Source organism: Ambystoma mexicanum, chromosome 6p, assembly GCF_040938575.1.
Source record: "Ambystoma mexicanum isolate Mex_15411 chromosome 6p, UKY_AmexF1_1, whole genome shotgun sequence".
NCBI classification, from domain to species: Eukaryota; Metazoa; Chordata; class Amphibia; order Caudata; family Ambystomatidae; genus Ambystoma; species Ambystoma mexicanum.
In genome coordinates, this window is record NC_090935.1 from 344,678,288 (window position 1) to 344,697,642 (window position 19,355).

Below are 19,355 nucleotides of genomic sequence, written 5' to 3' on the forward strand. Positions count from 1 at the left end.
TGCAGTCGCTGCTGGACCCAGATAGCCAGGGAGAGGAACACCAGTTTGTGTGTGTTGCTTTTAAGCTGGCCAAGAGCTCCAGGAAGATCCTCCGGACTCCCAGGAAGCAGGACTGACCGAGCCTGAGCCCCTCAGAGTGCGGGATCCCAGAGGCAAGGAAAGTCCATCTCGACAGCCAGGAACCGTGGTGTTGCCATTTGCGGTAGACGCAAGGAGCTGAAACACCGAAGTGCCACTTGTTGAAAGCTTGCCAGTTGCGAGCGGTGACCATACGATTGCAGTGCAGGAGTCCCCAGAAGTCCTCCCTCTTGCCTCCACGACTGAGGTCCAGGAACAGCAGCCATCTGCTGCACTTTATCTTCAACCTAAAGGTACTGTAAAGTCTAAGCGAATGTTGTGTAGCCACTTGTCCTTGTTTGAGACTTGCTTGGTTGCATTTGTAGAGTTGCTATCAGCTTCTTTACCTCACAAGCCTAATCAGCTTGTGGTCCTACTTTGATTTCTTCTAATCTACCAAGACTTTTAAAACATTGTGAAAGACTTTCTACTTACCTACAAGAAGTGCTTCGGTTCACCTTGACTTTTGTTAACTTTTATTTTTGAACAAGGCAGGGTAATAACACATTTTTTTATCAATGCCTGTTATGCATCATGGTAAAGACATGTCTTTTCACCCTCCCCACCCTCCTTGAGCTTGCTGGGCCTCTCCAAGGCCGTGCTCTTTATTCCTGTTCCTGTGGGGTATCCCCATTCTCCAAGATCCTCCTGGCCAGCTGGGGTTTGTAGGTCAGGGCTGGAAAGTCAGTCAAAGTTGAGAACAGGGTTCCAGATGTTCCGGAAGCAGTGAAGGAGACCTGCCCTGGCTGCCGTCACCTTTTCTGCTATTAGCACATCCCATAGTTTCACCCACCAGAGGGGCAAGGATGGACCCTCCACAGATTTCCATGTAGGGGCCACCACAATTCTACCAGCCAGAAGGTATTAGGACAACAGTTTGGCTTTGGCTCCTGATCTCGGTAGGTCCCGGGGACTGGGTCGCCCAAGAGAATGGGTTTGGGGTTTAAGGGAAGACTTGTTTGCGTGATTTCAGCCATGGTCGCCAAGCACAGCCTCCAAAAACGTTAGACTTTTGAGCAAGTCCACCACATGTGGAAGAATGATCCTATCTGACTGCATGGTCTCCAGCAGGCTGGGTCAAGAGTGTGGATCATATGGTGTAATCTGAGAGGGGGATAGTACCAACGCAGTAGGATTTTGTATGCGCATTCTCTGTTCGTGATGCATGCAGATGACGATTGGCTGCGGGTCCAAATGTCCACCCAAGACTGGTCCTCTATAGGCTGGCCAGGTCTGCTTTCCATTGTGCCATGGATCAGGACTTCGAGGTGAGAAAGTCCTTCTGGAGGTGTTTGTATAGCACAGAGATCTTGCCCGGAAAGAGTTAGTTCTATAAATGTGGGAGGGCGAGTTGCTGCTTGGCGTGTCTGTGGGTGGGAGCACCAATGGCGTAACTGGATGCATGTAAATCTATCCTTTTCCTGAAGTTGGAAGATTCTTTGCATTGTTCATAGGTACGTGGTTGTCCTCCTTTGAAGAGCAGCCCCCTGCAATCCAGGTTTTGAAGTTTTGGGGGTTGTTCCGGGTGAGAAGGCTGGGTTCAGGAATACCGGGGATGAGGGACTGAGTCCTCTTGGAATCCCCTTTTGCTTTAGGGCTCTGTCCCAGATGGAGATGGTGTGTTTAGTAGCCAACAGTAGACCTTGCCATTGCTGCCGTGTCGATGGAGGGATGTGCGGGAGAAAGCGCAGAGGGCGGGCATGTGTGATTGTTCCAGGTCCACCCACCTGGGACGATTAGTAATTGTTTGCCACGCCTGGATGCATGCCAATTGAGCTGCCATCTGGTATCTGTAGGTCTGGTACCCCCAAGCCGCCAAGCGTTGCGTTCCCCAGCATCGTGTCTTTAGGATTCATGGCTTTTTCCCCCTCCAAATAAATTGTAGCATCTTTCTCTGCAGGTTTCGGAGTGCTGAAGTTGGGATCGCAGCCGGGAGGGCAGAACATGCGTATAGAAATCTCGGGAGCAGATTCATTTTACACGCTGTAATCCGTCCCATTAAGGATATTTCTTGGGTCGCCCAGCATTTCAGGTCAGTTTCCAGTTCTTTAAAGAGCAGGGGGAAGTTTGCGTGGTAAATGTCTGTTGAGTTGGCCGGAACCTGAACCCCTAGATAATTAATAGCCTTCGTCTTCCATTGGATTGGGCACATTGGAATCAAGGCTTCTCGCTTTCGAGGATATCCCTATCCCCAGTGCCGCTGACTTATTGAAGTTAAAAGTGAATCCAGTGACCCTTGCATAGCTGTTTATTTACATTAAGGCGCGTGTCAAGGAGGAGCGGGGCTCTGTAATGGTCAGCAGGACGTCGTCCGCGTAGAGGGCTAGTTTGTGGTATGAGGAACCAGCTCGGAGGCCCTTGATCAAGGTATTTAGCCTAATCCGTTGGGCAAATAGCTCCATGATCAGAGCGAATAGGAGTGGGGACAGCGGACATCCTCGTCTGGTTCCAAAGGACAGCGAAATGGGAGCGGAGAGGTTGCAATTGATTCCAAGTAAAGTTTTGGGTGCTTTATAGATAGCCAGGACCATGGTGTGAAATTCCAGCCCAAACCCGAAGGCCTCCATGGTGAGCCACATGAAGGTCCAGTCCACCGTATCAAACGCTTTGGTTGCGTCAAGTGCCAGGAGTACTAATCCTTGTGAATCCCGGGAAGCTAGGTCCACCAAGTTCAAAGCTCTATGGAGGTTGTTGGCTGTAGGCCGGTTCTTAAGAAACCCGCTCTGGTGGGGATGAATTATGTCTGGTAAGATGTGAGATAGGCGTGTCGCTAGGATCTTAGAATAGATGTTGGCGTCAATGTTGAGTAGGGCGATCGATCTGTAGGAGGCCGGATTTCTCGGGTCCCCTCTAGGCTTAGGTAGGAGGACTGCAATTGAGTCTTGCACGGAGGGGGTTATAACGCCAGTGTCCCTAAAATAATGAAATATTTGCACCAATGGCGTGAGTAGTTGGGGTTTGAAAATCTTATAGAATCTGGTCGAGTAGCCATCGGGACCGGTGGCCCGGGATTTGAGAGATTGTATGGCCTAGTCTACCTCCTCGCCTGAGAGTGGAGCGTCCAAAATGTCTCGGGTTGAGTCTTGCAGTCAGGGGAAGTGCTGCCTTTCGTAAGTATTCCTTTTGTTCCTCCAGATCCAGTGGCGGGACTGTGATTACCTGTGCCAGGTGACCTGCGGCCAAGCGTTGTTTGTCCTGCTCGGCGTACTGCATTCTGCCTTGTGAGTCCCGCAGTCCATGATCGTGTTTCGTTTCGCTTTAGCAAGTTTGGCTACCAGTAATTTATTCGCTTTGTTGTTTTTGCGTAATAAAATTGCTTGGCTTTCGCCAGTTGGTGTGCCGTGTGTTCAGCGTAATGGGCTTCAACCTTTTTCTGTGCCATGCGAATGGCTCGTTGAGTTGTTGGGGACCATCCTTTTTCTTTATGGATCTTTTCCGCCTTCCGGAGGTCATCCTCGAGGACCCATCAGTCGTCTTTTCTTATGGAAAGCTACTCCCTGAGCTATCAGTTCCCCGCGTATTACCGCTTTCATGGCGTGTCAGGTGTTAGCGGGGGGGGCATCCTCAACACGGTTTTCTTTAAAGAAATTCTTAATTGTGGTTGCGATTGAGTGAGCGGCATCTCGTTAAGTATTGGATTGTAGAGCGTCCATCTGCGTTGCACGGTATGGGATGGTTCATGTACTCGGATTTCCAGAGTCACGGGGGTGTGGTCAGACAGGATCCTTGAGCCTATGGTTACGTCGTTGGCAAATGAGTGTATCTGTGGGGATACCAAGAGGAGGTCTTTTCTGAAAAATGTCCTATGAACATGGGTGTAGAAAGAAAAATCTCTTTGAGGGGTGGAGTACTCTCCAGGAGTCCACCACCTCCAGAGTTCTGAATAGCTGTAGGAGTGCCAGTGCAGAAGCAAAGTCTCCAGAGGAAGGCGGATGCGATTTGTCCTTTGTGGGGTCTGGGCCTCCGTTAAAGTCACCGCCGATAAGAAGTTGACCCTCTAAGAAGGGGGAGAGAGTGGAGCTCAGAGTCTCGTACAAGGCGGCTTGGCCTGTATTCGGGGCGTATATTGATACAAAGGAATATAGTTGTCCCAGAAGTAAGCACTTCACAACTGTAAATCGGCCATCCGGGGAGAGTTTTGTATCTAATATCTGAGGATCTCACCCCCTTACTGAAGAGAATTGCAGTGGCCCCTTTTTGGCATTTCCCGAGGCACAGAATTGCTTCAAAAAGAATTGGGAGCATAGACGCCCAAAGTCTGTAGGCAAGAGGTGCGTATCCTGAAGCATGGCCACCGCTCCATTTTCATCTTGGAGCTTTTGCAGAATTTGCGTTTGGCAGGAGAATTTAGTCCTTTAACATTCAGGGAAACAAACCGTGGGTGAGAGCCATCTGTAACAGATTTGCTGGTCCTGCAGGAAGCTAGTTAGGGGTCGAAGAGATTGTCTTTTCTGGAGGGTGAGGAGAGATAGGTCTTGAAAGATATGAAGGGCAGAGCCCTGAAAGGTTATTTCATCCCTGGTGCGACCAATTGCTGAGATGGATTATTTTGTAGTGAAGTAGAGCACTCTGGTAATTAACTTCTAGTTGGGCGTCCAATTCCATTCCGTGGCGAGGGCCCAACCTGTGTGTGCGGTCTAGGAGGAGTTGTGGCTTCTATAGTTGTGGAAGGAGAGATTGGAAAAAGTTGCCCACATATTCCGCCAAAATTTTGTTTGGGACGGAGGCTGGAACTCCTCGGATTCGGAGTTTATTACGTCGGGCCCTATTTTCCAAGTCCTCTTGTTTGAATTCTAGAATTTCACATTTATCTTTTAGTAGTCTGATTGAGCGCTGAACCTCCACCACGGCGGATGCCTGATCCTGGGTCCGGTCTTCGACTTCTCCCAATCTTTGTTCGGCCTCAGTCACCCTTTGATCTGCGTTTTCCAGCTTGGCGGTAAGTTCAGTCATGCAAGATCTGAATTCAGATTTGATGTCTGCCATGTATGCCCGTATGTCATCTTTATTTGCGAGAGACCCCTGGTCAGCTGAAGTTTCTTGTGGAGAGGAGGCAGGGGTCCAGAAGTGGGTGGGGGCACCCCAGGAGATGTCCAGCAGGGGTGGGGGCGGAGGCAGAGGAGCTGGGTAGGCAAAGTAGGTGGAATGTCGATGGCATCTGGGGCTCTACTCCTTTTTTGCTGCTGATTAGGTGTTCCAATGGGGGGGCATAAGGCCCCCTGATGAGGAGCAGGTTGGGTCCTATTGCGGTGTGTGGTGCTAGCCAGATCCCCAGGGTGAGGCTTGTGCAGGCTCGATGAGTATGGTGGGAGGAGGGCTCCAGCCCCCTCCAGCGTGATACCCCAGCTCTCCCTCACAAAGCCCAGTCGAGGGGCTCCTAAGGGCCACCAGGGTTGGTAAGGTGATGGGGCCCAGAGATGTTTGGGGGGGGGGGGCTGTCCCGCCAGCGATGGGAGGACCCCGGCAGTACAGGTCCCCACGTGTCCCCCTGTGGAGAGGGGGCAATAGGCGGAGGGTCCCCGCAGCTTAATGGAAGGTCGCCAGTAGGGCTTGGGCTGCCTTACCGTTTGAATCTTGTATCACTCGCTCACATGGAGACACTTTAATGCTGCTCCCTGGTTATCTTTTTTCTGCTCCAGTGCCGTGGGTTTTGTGGATTTAATCTGGGCGAAGGCGGAGCTGTACGGGAAGAACGAGGGAGCTCCCCGGCCTCCTCCAGGTACGGGCTCAGTGCAGCCTGCCAGGCGGGGTGTCAGCCGCCATATACGGGGGCCTTCCAATGGCAGGGGACCGCTGAGAGGCCTAAAGCGAGTGGGAGCCCCTACTCTCCTCACTCTGTCCCCAGCTGCTCTCGGGCTCCGCAGTCCCGTCCGCCATTTTGGAACCCTCGGGGCGGGGGGCGGAGAAGCAGCAGGAGATTCCTGCTTGCGCGACACAGAGTACGGGTTGGCGGCACTTGGGAATCGATTAACATGTGCCCCTTAGGTTTCATGCAGCATCGTTGGGGTTTGCTTTGTCCGGCTAAGCACTACGGTCGCATTTAATTAACGAAGCAGCGGGCATCCCACAGAGGCCATCATAAGAGCGTCTGCATAGTCGGCGCTCCAGGCCACGCCCCCGACTTTAAAATTGGCTGGCCTTGCTCCCTGAATGACTCCTCTCCTTAGTGTTTTTGCATTCCTTAAAGGAAAGGGTTAACAGGCTTTGCATTGTGAGCTTATTCAAAGTACTTGCCTGCTTAAGAATCCTTGTGTGAATACTTTTCCGATCCCTCTTTTCTTTGACACTCTCCTAACAAGGTCTGAATGCAAACAGTGATATATTAATGCAAACAGCACCCTAGCCATTGAGGTCACCTGAAGGTCTAGGTAGTGTCTGCAAGCCATCCCAAATGAGTATCTGCCGATTCAGAAAACTAAGAGGGTGTATTATTTTTTAAGTGCATTTGTGTGTTGCTTAACATTGTTCCCTTCTGAAGAAGGCTTACTATAACTGACTGGTAAATAAATTAATAATTGTTTACTCAAGAAACCTTGTGTGCAAGAGTTTATTTGAATACTCGTCACTGAATCTCTGTGCAACTCCCCTACAACTCACATTGACCCCTCCTGAGATAAGCCTGGCTACTCGACCACACTACCAACCTGTGTAGCACAGACTTATATTAGAGGTTGGGTTCCTATTGCCAGGAGGTCAGGGTTGTTGTAGTGCACCCAAAGGGTATTGCATACAATCTTGTCTAACATTCATTATCAGTTTATTACCGCATAGTCTCTGCAATACAATATGTGGGACGAACATGGCCATTTCGTATGCATGGCACGTCTTAGACTATGACATCACACCCGCAACACCATAATAATGGCAGCCGTTTGCCGTTCTGTGGACCTGACAATCTGTTGCTGGTTTACACGGAGCATAGCTTTTCTTGCAATGTTTAGAAGTTGTCTGGTAAGTGTCATGTAGATTTTTGTTAATACTGTATGATTAAATAAGGCAATACTTCTGCCCATGCATCGATATGGATTTGTAAAACAATGCCTACATGCATTTTCTTTAGAGATGGAAATCCTTGTGAATGTTAAAGGGTGATGTTATGCAGTCAAACAAATGCATAGTATTTGTGCTGCGATTTGCATAAAATCTGTGGTAAGCAACCCAAAGGCATTAGTTGCCATTAATTCTCAATTTTCTTATTTAGAACCAAATGTATGTATATATAAAAGAATAATGGACGTTTTATAATGGAGAAAGAACGGAAGTGTGGTGTACTTTTAGGAGTGAAAAGACTGTTTGCAAACTTTTGCAGCGAAAAACGCCTGTTTTTTGCTTCTTGCAGCCATATCCCATCCCATCCTCATCACCCTTCAATTCCCCAGAGATTATTTGAGAAGTTGTGTTTAATATGTTTTTACTGCGATGTCTGCGGACACTGGTCGCGAATCCAAGATGACGGGCATATCAAAAAATCTGATGCACTTCACGCTTTTCACCATACAATCAGTGGGCGCGTCCGATATCCGTGGACTCCACGTTACCCTCTAAACCAATCAGAGTCCTGTCCGCGGACTTAACACGGAAATGGGTCTGCTCACAGGACACAGATATCACTAATTTCTTTGACTTACATTTTGCTTGTTTTAATAAAAACTATTGTACAGATTTACACCAAATTAACAAATTCGGGACCAAGCCGCCACTCCTGCCGCAAATTTGGTGAAACTCCATCCAGCGGTTTGGGTTGTAGGCATGAGTAAAGTTTTTCCCCCATTAAGTCTATGGAAAAAATGTGGTACCCCCCCTTATAACTTTGCCCCCCTTGACGAAACCTCGCCAGACTTTCCATAAATATTCAGAGAGTGCCATATGCTTTTTTTTTTGCAAAGTTTGATGAGGATTCGTCGATGGGGAGCAAAGTTATAAGCCGCCCAAAAGTGCTCTTCCTATGGGTTTAGCAACTTAATCATAACTATACACACACACACGTTAGATGTACTTAATTTCTTTTCAGTTTGGAAGTAGTGCATGAGAAACCTAATTTACGATCACCGTTGGTACCACACAAATATTAGGACATGTTTTAATGAGAGTTCTGATTTTGTAGTCCTCAGCTTTACATTACAATTTGACATTACTGTATTTTGGTGTGCATACATGAGCTCTTTGAACATACAATGTATGTTCTCTTATAAAACTACCGGCACAACAATGGATTATGGTACAGTAGTTTGAAGGCAACACTGATTTTCCCAACAAATCCAGTTTGCTTAACCGATTAACCAAATTACATAACTTAGTTTGAGCCTGGCAATTGATCCATTTTCTTATGGTTCTCAATGCCTTCATTTATACATTTTCTTTTCTATAAATACACATTTTGTGACCCCCACCCCTCTCCTAAGGTTCTCCTCCCTCTTGCGCATCATTTTCTAGTTTGTCAGAACACAAGTTATTCAATGTTTCCTTAAATTTAGCTTTGAAAAAGCACATCTGGGCGAGACGGATGTTCATAAAGTAAAACTACCATAAACAGATAGCACTTTTGCTCCCATTACAATCTTTATTCTTGCAGAATGAAAACCCACACTTTTGCAACAATACAATAAATCTTTTAAAAATAAACACACACACACACTCATTGACCAGGTACCTGGTCAATGAGAATACAAATGACCAATTTCAAATAACTAGCGTACAATGGCACAGCATTCCAGGAGGACAAAGAAGCAGTTTACCAAGAACCACTCAGATCTGGACACTAAACAATTAGACATTTACAACAGACCTTTCCAAGTAATCAAAGACCAGAAGAGAACTCGCAAAGAAAACAAACTAGTGTACATAAGCTTTTGGAAAACAAAGGAAACCAGAAAAGGAGAAAAAAAAAGAAATGGAAAATCCCTTGTTCAGTCTCCCAAAAAAGGTGGGCAAGGTCTGCTTTTGAAGACAATGTGATCACATTAAAGTTACTGCACCCCTTCCCCCAGTGCCTCTTTGGTTATTTCAAAAGCTTAGGTTAAAAAGTGACTATACATCAGCTGACCCTTCAAAGCAATCCCACCACAGAATGCTGCCCTGGAAGTACACCTTATGTGCTAGTAGTTCACAAGTGACTAGATAAGCAAGCTCTTGACATAGTTTACAAGATGGAGATTTCATCATGGACATACATGGTGCCAATACAGCTCCCCGCATGAATCCGCTGCACTTGTGAAAATAGACATGAATATAGAGAAGTCCCAGCTTTGTACTAATTTGGGTAGATGCACCAAGACATGGGTCGATTAGCAAAGAATAGACACAACCACCAACCTGAATAAAGAGCTCTTTCAAAAGAGCATATTGTGGCTCCTTGTCAAAGATCTGAAAAGAAATAAAACAACATTAGAGCACTTGTTTTACCAACAGCCCAATAGGCAGGATAACCATAAAAATAAGAACCTACCGGGTCAAAAGACAGAAGAGGTCGGGAACCTTTGAGGCAGTTTCCAGTCATCTTTAGCTCCGCTAGCGTGTGAACTAGGATAACACAGAAATAGAACATTAGCCTTTGCAGGGCTCCAGCCCAGCCACAGTATTTATCTGAGTGGACCTGAAGAGGTTAACGTGAGGTGTTTGCACTTACTATTCTGAACTAGGAATTTAGCAGACGGGCCATTTGGAGAATTTGAAAACCTACAATATAAGGAGGCAAAGCATGAGTATAGTGGAGTGAATCCATAATTATTAGCTACTGACGGGAATAAATTACCAAATAGAATATCAGAAACAAGTTAAAATCACCCTGATATTTCATTAACCACTGAAAGCGGGAAGGGAAACATTTACATTCAAGTTATTGGAAATATGAACAACTGACAGCACCCGGTTTAAAAACATACAGGTCTGTGGTTGGGACCACATATGTTATAGTGCAATTCCTTTTTTGATACAAAGTACTGACAAAATAAATTAAGAGTTCACCCAGTTCAGAAATCACACTTTCAGGACATTAACTGGCACCACAGGAAGTAGCCACATAATGCCAGTGCTCAATCTCCCAATACTTACATTTTATTTGCATTGCAACCATAAAGTCATGCTATGTAAGTTACAGAAACATAACTTCAGCAGGTGCTTTTTCTCACTTTGATCACCACAAGAAGGTATAAATACTCTTGAGCAAGGTCAACAGCCGAACATTCTAAAAAACAGATCACCTGCACACTTAGGGCTTCACCCAGGAATGGTGCTGAAAGATTTGCCACTGAATATTGTTCCACATATTTTGCAGCAGCAAGTAGGACTCTGTGCCAGTTAAACACGACTCATTAACACATTCATGAGTGTAGAATAGCTGGGTAGGTGGCTGTGTGTAACTCAAGCTCCCTTCCACGCTCACATTCACACAGCACCATTGTTTGCAATCAATATACACCACACAAATACCCCATTTACTGAGCAGTGTGACAGAATGCCATCTGGTGCTGTTGGAATAGCTGGTGTAGTTTGGATTTTATGAATAAAATGATGTGGGTAGTTTGGTTTCTGAAAGGGAGGTCTTCTAATCGGATCCCCCCCCCCTCCTTCATAATGCTCCATGCCAAAATCATAGTGCACTCATGTACCCTTGCTGTGACGGTTTCCAGAAGCTGCCTTGTCATGGTGGCAGTGCAGGTTCAGAGATTCAATCCCTAAAAACTACTGTAGCACAACGTTACAGGCAGAAATGGCTTTTTGACCATCTAATAGTGTACCATTGTCTGTCTGGTGGCAGGTTAAACTAAATATAAACCATGACTGGTTATGGCATGTCAGCTACTGGGATCACACAATTATACAGTCACAGAATTTGACAGTCATGTTGTTAGCTAGTCAGTAGTGCTCCAGTCACGATAGGGCTGCTGTGTATCAGCTGACTTCCCTGGGTGTCTCCGCCAAACAACCATGTGGAAACTTGAACCAGGTAGTTTTTTTTTTTAATCTTATCACCCCGAGTTAGCCGACACCTTCCTTCAGAGTACAGGAACTATCCCCAGGAGGTCACCATGGAAACGGTATTCTAAAGACAGCCCTGACAAAGGCACTTGCACGCCATGGTAATGATCAGTGGAGTCCTTTTGAAGTAGGCAGACATGGGACAGAGGGGGGTGGTAGAGTAGCCAGAGAATAGGTTTAGGTCCAAAGAGGGATCCCACCAACCTGGAATTGCATCAAAAGGATGCTGTAGGCTTGTTTTTGACTCATCTCTGTAGCATTATGCCTTTATAGGGGGGGGGGGAGGGGGACGGCAAGGGGAAACCCTGACCTTATTGAAGTCATGTTTGGACTTCAAGACAAGGATTCAGCTAGAACTCTGCTGCGGATACAGTCTTTTCCAAAGTCCTCTGCCATGGAGGTAAAGACACAGGTTACGAAGGTAGAGGAAAGCTCTTCTCTCTACCCAACTAAGGGGCATATTTGGAGGGTCGCACTGCTGTGGACCACGGCCATTCACTGGTCACTGGAGGTGAAGGACCCACCTGTGAGTGCCAAACAATATTCTTGGAAAAGGAGGTGCAGAATAAAGAACTCATTGTTCCCGGAGACCACAGGTTGAGCCTGCCGCAACTCAAAAATCTGATAGCAGCCCAGACTGCCCAATCCAGCTGGACTGGTATTAATTTCAAGTCATCTCAGGACCCGCCGTGCTGTTTTTGGTACTCTACGATCTTCGAACCGCTTACCTGCTCTTTGCGGCATCCAGTTACTGACTTGCCTCTCGACCCAAACTTCGATCGCTGGAAGACATGCACTCTACCAGTCTTGAACACCGTTAGAGAGAATTTGCACAAATGTGCCACTTACCTTCGAGACCTCCGGCACTTTTTGCTGGACTTAAGGACTTAATTTCTCAACCTGGAGAGAGTGAGACTTTTTTCCCCCACTCTCTCATGCATTTGTCTTTAATCTGAACACTGTTCCTTTTGGTTTTGGAATCTGAGAAACTCCATAAGCATCTTTTTACATTGCGTCACACAGCACCTTGAGTGCAGTGAGACAGGGAAGTCGTTCAGATTTCCCAAAGGTTTAAATACCTTCTCTTGGTTAAACTACTGTTTCCAAGAGGAGTGAAGTGAAATTGACTTTACTTACATTTTGCAACTTTCTAGACCTAGCACACACCATCTTACAATAGGGTGCTGGAGGGATTACTTTGTATTCTCATGTAACATTTTTATGTTACTCGTTCTACAATTAATGGGCGGTGGCAGTGGTTTACATTTCCCATTGCCCATTTTGGAAAGGTCCTTCCTGACATTTACTCTGCGCGCCAAAAACCAGGTTTGGTCCCTTTGTTCATTTTGTCTTTGGCGGGATTCACTAGTGAAGCCCGCCTCTAGCTCCAGCGTGTCTGCAGGGCAGGAAGCGAGGGAGGTGTCCGAAACTCCCTGTGCTTAATCCCCTTGGTTACAGGAATGTCCCCAAAGGGGATTGGCTGGATGGCTGTCCTTGGAGGACAGCCACCCTGCTGTTTGACTGACAGCTATGCTGCGAATTAATGTGAGAAACCTAAATATAAGGCGAGGCTTTTGGCATGGAAGGCAGAGTCGACCACTGGATGAAAGAATCCAAAGAATAACTTAGCAGAGACGCTTGCTGCAACTCCTGGACCGTTGGTTTGCCCAGTGAAGCCCCGCAACGGACGACTTCTGCCCTTGGGTTCGTGTCGACCCCAAAACGTACTCGTCTGGACATCCTCTCAGAGCTGGCTCTATTTCCATTGCTGCTGCAGGAACAGATTGCCAGGGAGAGGAACACCAGGATCGAGTGCATCGTTTTTCAGTCGGACCCACGCTCCAGGAAGATCCTCCGGATTCCCATGAAGCAGGACTGACCAAGCAGGAGCCACCTTAACAGAGTGCTGGACCCCAGATGCAAAGTCCATAAAGTTATACGAGAACCGTAGTGATGCTACTTGCGAGAGCCGCGAGAAGCTGAAACCGCGAAGTGCTGCTGATCTGAAGTTTGCCCATTGCTGCTGTCGCCAACCTGCAATTTATAATGCAGGAGTGCCAGACGTCCTCCTTGTGCCCATGACCGAGGCCCAGGAACAACAGCATCTGCAGACGTACACTGGAACAGAAGCCAGCTGGAACCAATTTATTCAAACCAAAAGGTACTGTAAATTAAGGGGTTGCTTACCTCTTATTGTGTAGTCTTGCTAGCTCTCAGATGAGACTTGTCTTGGTTGCTTTTGCCGAGTTGTTTGCAGCTTTGCCCCCCACAAGCCTCCCAGCTTGTGGCCCTACAGTGATTTCATTTTCTACAAAGACTTTTAAAAACTTTGTAGAAGACTTTTGACCTACCTACAAGAAGTGCTTCAGCTCACCTAGACTTTTTCTCAATTAACATTGGCTGGCCTGGCTTCCTGAAAGATTCTTCTTACCTCTGACTTTGTGCTTCAACTATCCCTCAACAAAAGTCACACATTAGATAACTTGTATAGCTGGGAAAGGGTCATTTACTTTGCATTGGAGGGTTCAAAAAGTACTTGCCTTCTTAATAATATTTGTTAACCATTGTCATATTCCCTCATCTTTTCCTTTTGGCACAAACTTCAGTATTGCTCTAATTGTGCCAGTGCTATATCAATGTCCACAGTGTCCCAGTTATTTAAGTCACCTCAGGGTGTAGGAGTGTGTGCCATCCCAAATGGGCATCTACTGATTATTGAAACAGAGTGTATTTTTGAAGTATATTATTGTGTTACATATATTTGCTCCCTTCTAAAGAAGGCTTATTCAACCGACTTAAATAAATAATATCATGAAACCTTGAGTGCAAGCGTTTACTTGGATACCCGTCACTGTGAAACTGTTACAACCCTACAGCTCACATTGCCCCTCTTGAGATAAGCCTGGCTGCTCAGTCACACTACCAACTTGTGTAGTACGTGCTTATACCAAAGGCTGGGTTAACTATTTCAAAAAGAGGACAAGGCCGGTGCAGTCTCCCACAAGTACTGCATACAATCTTGCCTAACACTGGTGGCAGGCGGTGAGGATCTATTGTAGAGTTGTTACAATGAGTATTTGCTTTTGTTCAACTAAAAGCTTCACAAGGCTAAGCTCCATCAGAACAGCAATTATAACATGCCTAATATGGATAACTTCAGCCGGAAGCCCTGATCATTTTAACAGTAGATCTGAAAGAAATGTGTAAAGTCAGGAATCTCCCTATTAAAGGAAAGAAAAAGGAGTGGATTACAAGGTTGTTGAATCACCAAAGTTTGGGTAGTAGGCCAGCCACACCTACTAACCAAGGGAATGTGGACATTGATAATGAGGATGATAATTCAGAGTCCAACTCCAATGTCTTAGAAGAGTCAGATGAGAGAGAGAGTCAGAGGAGAGAGAGAGAGTCAGAGGAGAGAGAGAGAGTCAGAGGAGAGAGAGAGAGAGTCAGAGGAGAGAGAGAGAGAGTCAGAGGAGAGAGAGAGAGAGTCAGAGGAGAGAGAGAGAGAGTCAGAGGAGAGAGAGAGAGAGTCAGAGGAGAGAGAGAGAGTCAGAGGAGAGAGAGAGAGAGTCAGAGGAGAGAGAGAGAGAGTCAGAGGAGAGAGAGAGTGAGTCAGAGGAGAGAGAGAGTCAGAGGAGAGAGAGAGTCAGAGGAGAGAGAGAGTCAGAGGAGAGAGAGAGAGAGAGAGAGAGAGTCAGAGGAGAGAGAGAGAGAGAGAGAGAGAGTCAGAGGAGAGAGAGAGAGTCAGAGGAGAGAGAGAGAGAGAGAGAGAGTCAGAGAGAGAGTCAGAGAGAGAGTCAGAGAGAGAGTCAGAGAGAGAGTCAGAGAGAGAGTCAGAGAGAGAGTCAGAGAGAGAGAGAGAGAGAGAGAGAGAGAGAGAGAGAGAGAGAGAGAGAGAGAGAGAGAGAGAGAGAGAGAGATATCCCAGGATAGGAGCCCCTCTTTGCCTCAGCAGGACATTCTGCCTCAACCTATGTCCACTGGGACCCCACAAGGTCCATCGCTAAGTCCAGAATATGTGTCTCTTGAGAAACAGACTTGAATTGGAATTTAAAAGGTTGCAAGCTCAAGCTGAAGCCAAACATCAGGACATCAATCTCAGGAAATTGGAAATGCAACATGAAATGAAGAAATTGTCTCTTGAAACCTTCCCCCAGAGTCCTCTGTGTCTTCCAGTCCCAAGAGGCATTGCCTGCCTAAAGAAGTAGCGAGTATGTATGATATGAAACTTAATATTTTGGCTTGGTTTGGTGCATTTGAATGAAACCGTGGGATTCAGGGTGTCACAGAGAATTGGCTGAATCCTTGACTTTTCTCCAGGCTTCCCCGGGTTGCAACGGATGCTGTACTGGATGTGAGTTAACTTGAAAGACAGTAGTATGAGAATGTGAAGCTGGCTTTGATAGCCAGATTTGGGAAAACTCCTTCCCAGTACCTTAACCTTTTAACTGCCATGGGTTTCCCACCCGTGCCAAGGCTTTTTTGGTGATTTTGGTATTTCGCCATTCAATGCAGTCTAACATTTTCTGTTTCATGAACCCTTTATGTGCCAAGGACGAGGTATCGCGTCCTTGGCAACAGGGACGTAATCCCAAGGACGAGATACCTCACCCTTGGCACTTAAGGGGTTAAAAAATGTAGGACCCTCAAAAGACTGATGGTACCCCTTGTGCTACCTGGTCGTGTGAAGGTTTGAAAAGCTTAGATGGTTGGGTTGAGGGTTACAGCGCGAACTCCTTTGAAGGAATGAGTAGTGTACTTTTGTTAGAGTCCATTTTTGAGGTCTGCTCCCCTGAGCCGAGACAGCACTTGGCTGACTCAAAAGAGATTGATCCCAAGAAGTTAGCAAAAGCTGCCGACTTGTGGGTTGCCAACAGGGCCACTCACAAAGATTCTGGGGCCACTTACAAAAAGGATGAGGGGAAGCAGCACAAGAAAGATGGAAAAGATAACTCAAATTCCAACCACCCAAAAGAGGGCCACAAACAGAAGAATGGTAAACCCCATAGGAAACCAGGTCAGTCTAGTGAAACCTCTGGTGCTAAACCAGAGGGAGGTCAGCAGAAGTCCACCATTCCACAAAACAATTGTTAAATGTTATGCTTGGTGGTCAAGCATGTAAAAGGGGATCCCAGATGCAAAGGTAAACCTTCAGGGGTCCACACTGCCTCCTTAGCCTTCATCCCTGAGGAAGAAGTACATATGGCAAGTGGAAACTTATTGGCTGAAGACCCCATTGGAGTCTCAGCCAGTGTTTTAGTCTCCCTGGGTCTGTGGGAACAGCAGAATGTAGATGTGTATTACTCTATTCCGGACAACACCAAAGAATACTACAAGGACAGTGTACTTGTGAATGGAAGGAGTCCCCTGCCTTAGAGACACTGGGGCCAGCATTACAGTAGTGGATGAAACTTTTTACAAGCCGGAGGATGTTGCTAAGGCACCCAAAGGTCCCACTAAGCTTGCTGGAGGCCCACTCCAGGTGGTTCCTATACTACCAGCTCTCATCCAGTGCAACAATATGGCTGTGAGGATTCCCGTCAGTGTACAAAGTGAGGTGCCTGGGAGAGTCATGTTGGGGAGGGACTTAAAACTCTATCAAGCAAACCCCCAGGCCTCCCAGTAAAAGGAAGCAGGAGCAAACTAGATTTGCTAAGGGGGCAACTTTAGATGACTCTCAGTGGGAGGTTACAGAGGTACCCATAACTCCCAGTCCACAGGAAGGATACCCTTCTACTTCTAGGACAAAGGAGACAAAGGGGAACCCCAAGGTCTCAGGAAAGAAGAAAAGTACCACTCCAGTGCACAAAACCAGGACAGTCCAAGGTCACACCTGTGACCCATCCACCAGCTGAGGCAGAGTGTGATGAACATCCAGAGAATGGTGAATCAGCTACTGGTGAAGCAGAGCTGGAAGAAGACCTTTCCTATGTTGGAGATCTGGATCCTAAAGACCATCCCGAGCTGCAGACTTTGCTTCTAGGTTAGACTTGAGCAGAGGTCAAAGAGAGTATCCTACCTTTGAAGGACCTTGTCAACAGGCAGGTTCCCAGCTGAAAGGGCAAGTGACAGGGAAGCACAAGCTGTACTGGAAGGATGGCCTCCTTTACAGTGAGCCTATTGAGTCTACCCCCAGGGGACTACAGAATACTTGTAGTGCCTCTGGTGGCGAGACCCCAGGTTCTTTCAGTTAGCCCATGAGATTCCTCTAGCAGGTCACTTAGTTTTAAGAAGACCAAGGAAAGGATTTATCTTTATTTCTACTAGCCCAAGATGGGGTCTGGCAAAAGTGGCGCCAAGAACGTGGCACCCTTGGCGCACCTCCAAGTGGTGGGAGTTCCTTTTGAGAGGGTAGGGGATTGACATTGTTGGTCCCCTAGTCCCTCCCACATCTTCAGGCAATCGATTTATATTGGTTTTGGTAGACCGTGCTACCAAGTATCCTGAAGCCATACCTAGGAGGACTGTTACTGCTCAGGCAGTGGCTAAGGCCCTCCTTGGTATTTCTTTACCAGGGTTGGTTTTCCTAAGGAGGTTATCTCAGACAGGGCGACCAATTCTATGTCCCACTACAAGCAAACCATGTGGAAAAATGGTGACGTGACCTACAAGTCCTGAACAGCCTACCATCCCCAAACCAATGGGGTGGTGGAGAGGTTTAATAGAACTATGAAGAGCATGATTGGTGCTTTAGAGGAACCCCTTAGAAGAAAGTGGGACCTTCTACTGCCATGCCTTCTCTTTGCTTATAGAGAAGTCCCTCAGGAAGGGGTTGGTTTCAGTCCCTTTGAGCTTCTCTAGGGTCCTCCGATTAGAGGTCCATTGGCCCAAATCAAGGAAGGGTTGGAGAGTGCTCCTTCTCACTGACTATGTTTTAGGTCTCCAAAGGAGAACGACACAAAATGATGACAGAAGCTTCTGATAACTTGAAAGCAGGTCAGGCTCTGGTAAAGCATTGGCATGACCAGAAGGCGAGCATGGTGGAGTTTACTCCAGACCGGCTAGATCTAGTTATGGTGTCTACAAGGCAGAGGGCCTTACAGGACAAGTGGATTGGACCCTTCAAGAGTGTAGACAAACCTGGAGAGGTCACATAGTTAGTGGTCTTGGGCAACCCCAAGGAGGACCCTAGGGTCTAACACTAACCGTCTGAAGGTTTAGAACTAGGAGCTTTGCCACTAGCCTCTGATCAAGAGGAGGAGGAGGAAGAGGAGAGTGAGTCTCTCCCAGATCCCCTCAGGGGACAGCCTTCAGATGAGACAAATGAAGGAGTGAAACTTCAGATTTGACTCTGCAACAACATGAGGAGTGCAAGGCTCTGTTTGCCTCCCTGTTTTCACTAACACCAGGCTTGACCCCTTGGGGCCAGCATGATATGGTCACTGGTGACATGCTCCCTGTCAAAAGCAGGGGTTACAGAATGTCAGAGCTCAGGTAAAAGAGGTCAAGAAGATGTTTGATCTTGGGGTTATGGAGTTATCCACAAGTCCTTGGGCTAGTCCAGTTGTACTAGTGCCAAAAGCAGGTACCAAAGAGTTGGGATTCTGTGTGAACTATAGAGCTCTTAATGCAGTCGCCACGACGGATGCCCACCCTTTACCCAAGACAGCTGAGCTGCTGGACAAAAGTTCCTCAGTGCATTTGACCTGACCTCAGGATACTGGCAAATAGCTCTGACATACAATGCCAAGGAGAAAACTGCATTCTCCACCCCAGGAGGCATACCAGTTTAAGGTTATGCCTTTTGGACTAAAAATGCACCTGCTACATTTCAGAGGATGGTGAATCAAGTTCTGAATGGGTTACAGGACTTCTCCATGGCATACTTAGATGACATTGCAGCGTTTGGCCCCACTTGGGAAGAGCATCTTCACCACCTAGGATATGTTTTGCAGGCTCTGGAACAGGCCCGTCTGACCCGAAAGGCTAGTAAATGTGAAATTGGTCAGAGCAAAGTGGTCTAGCTTGGACATGAGGTAGGAGGAGATGAAATTAGGCCATTGCCTGACAACGTAAAAGCTGTACAACACTGGCCCACCCCCATTACTCAGACTCAAGTGAGAGCCTTCCTAGGTCTCACTGGGTATTACAGGAACTTCCTAGAGCACTATGGGACCATAGCTTCTCCCTTCAATGTGCTCTCCTCACCCTAATTCCCCCCCCCCCCCCCAAGAAGTTCAGGTGGAATGAGGAGTGCACTAAGGCTTTTGAACAAGAACTGAAGAAATCCCTTTGTCGCAAGTTTAGGCCATACTTGTATG

At 47.0% G+C, this 19,355-nt stretch overlaps 1 protein-coding gene across 1 annotated transcript in view; it reads right to left on the bottom strand.

The window, feature by feature from the left end:
* The window catches only part of BRIX1 (biogenesis of ribosomes BRX1), a 129,084-nt gene that overhangs the window by 42,238 nt on the left and 67,491 nt on the right, over window positions 1–19,355 (bottom strand). Inside the window, exons 5-7 of the mRNA XM_069627106.1 lie at window positions 9,743–9,792; window positions 9,563–9,636; window positions 9,430–9,480 (exon numbers count right to left, since the gene is read on the bottom strand). Of these exons, the coding sequence (XP_069483207.1) occupies window positions 9,430–9,480; window positions 9,563–9,636; window positions 9,743–9,792 (175 nt within the window). The remainder of the gene's footprint in view (window positions 1–9,429; window positions 9,481–9,562; window positions 9,637–9,742; window positions 9,793–19,355) is intronic.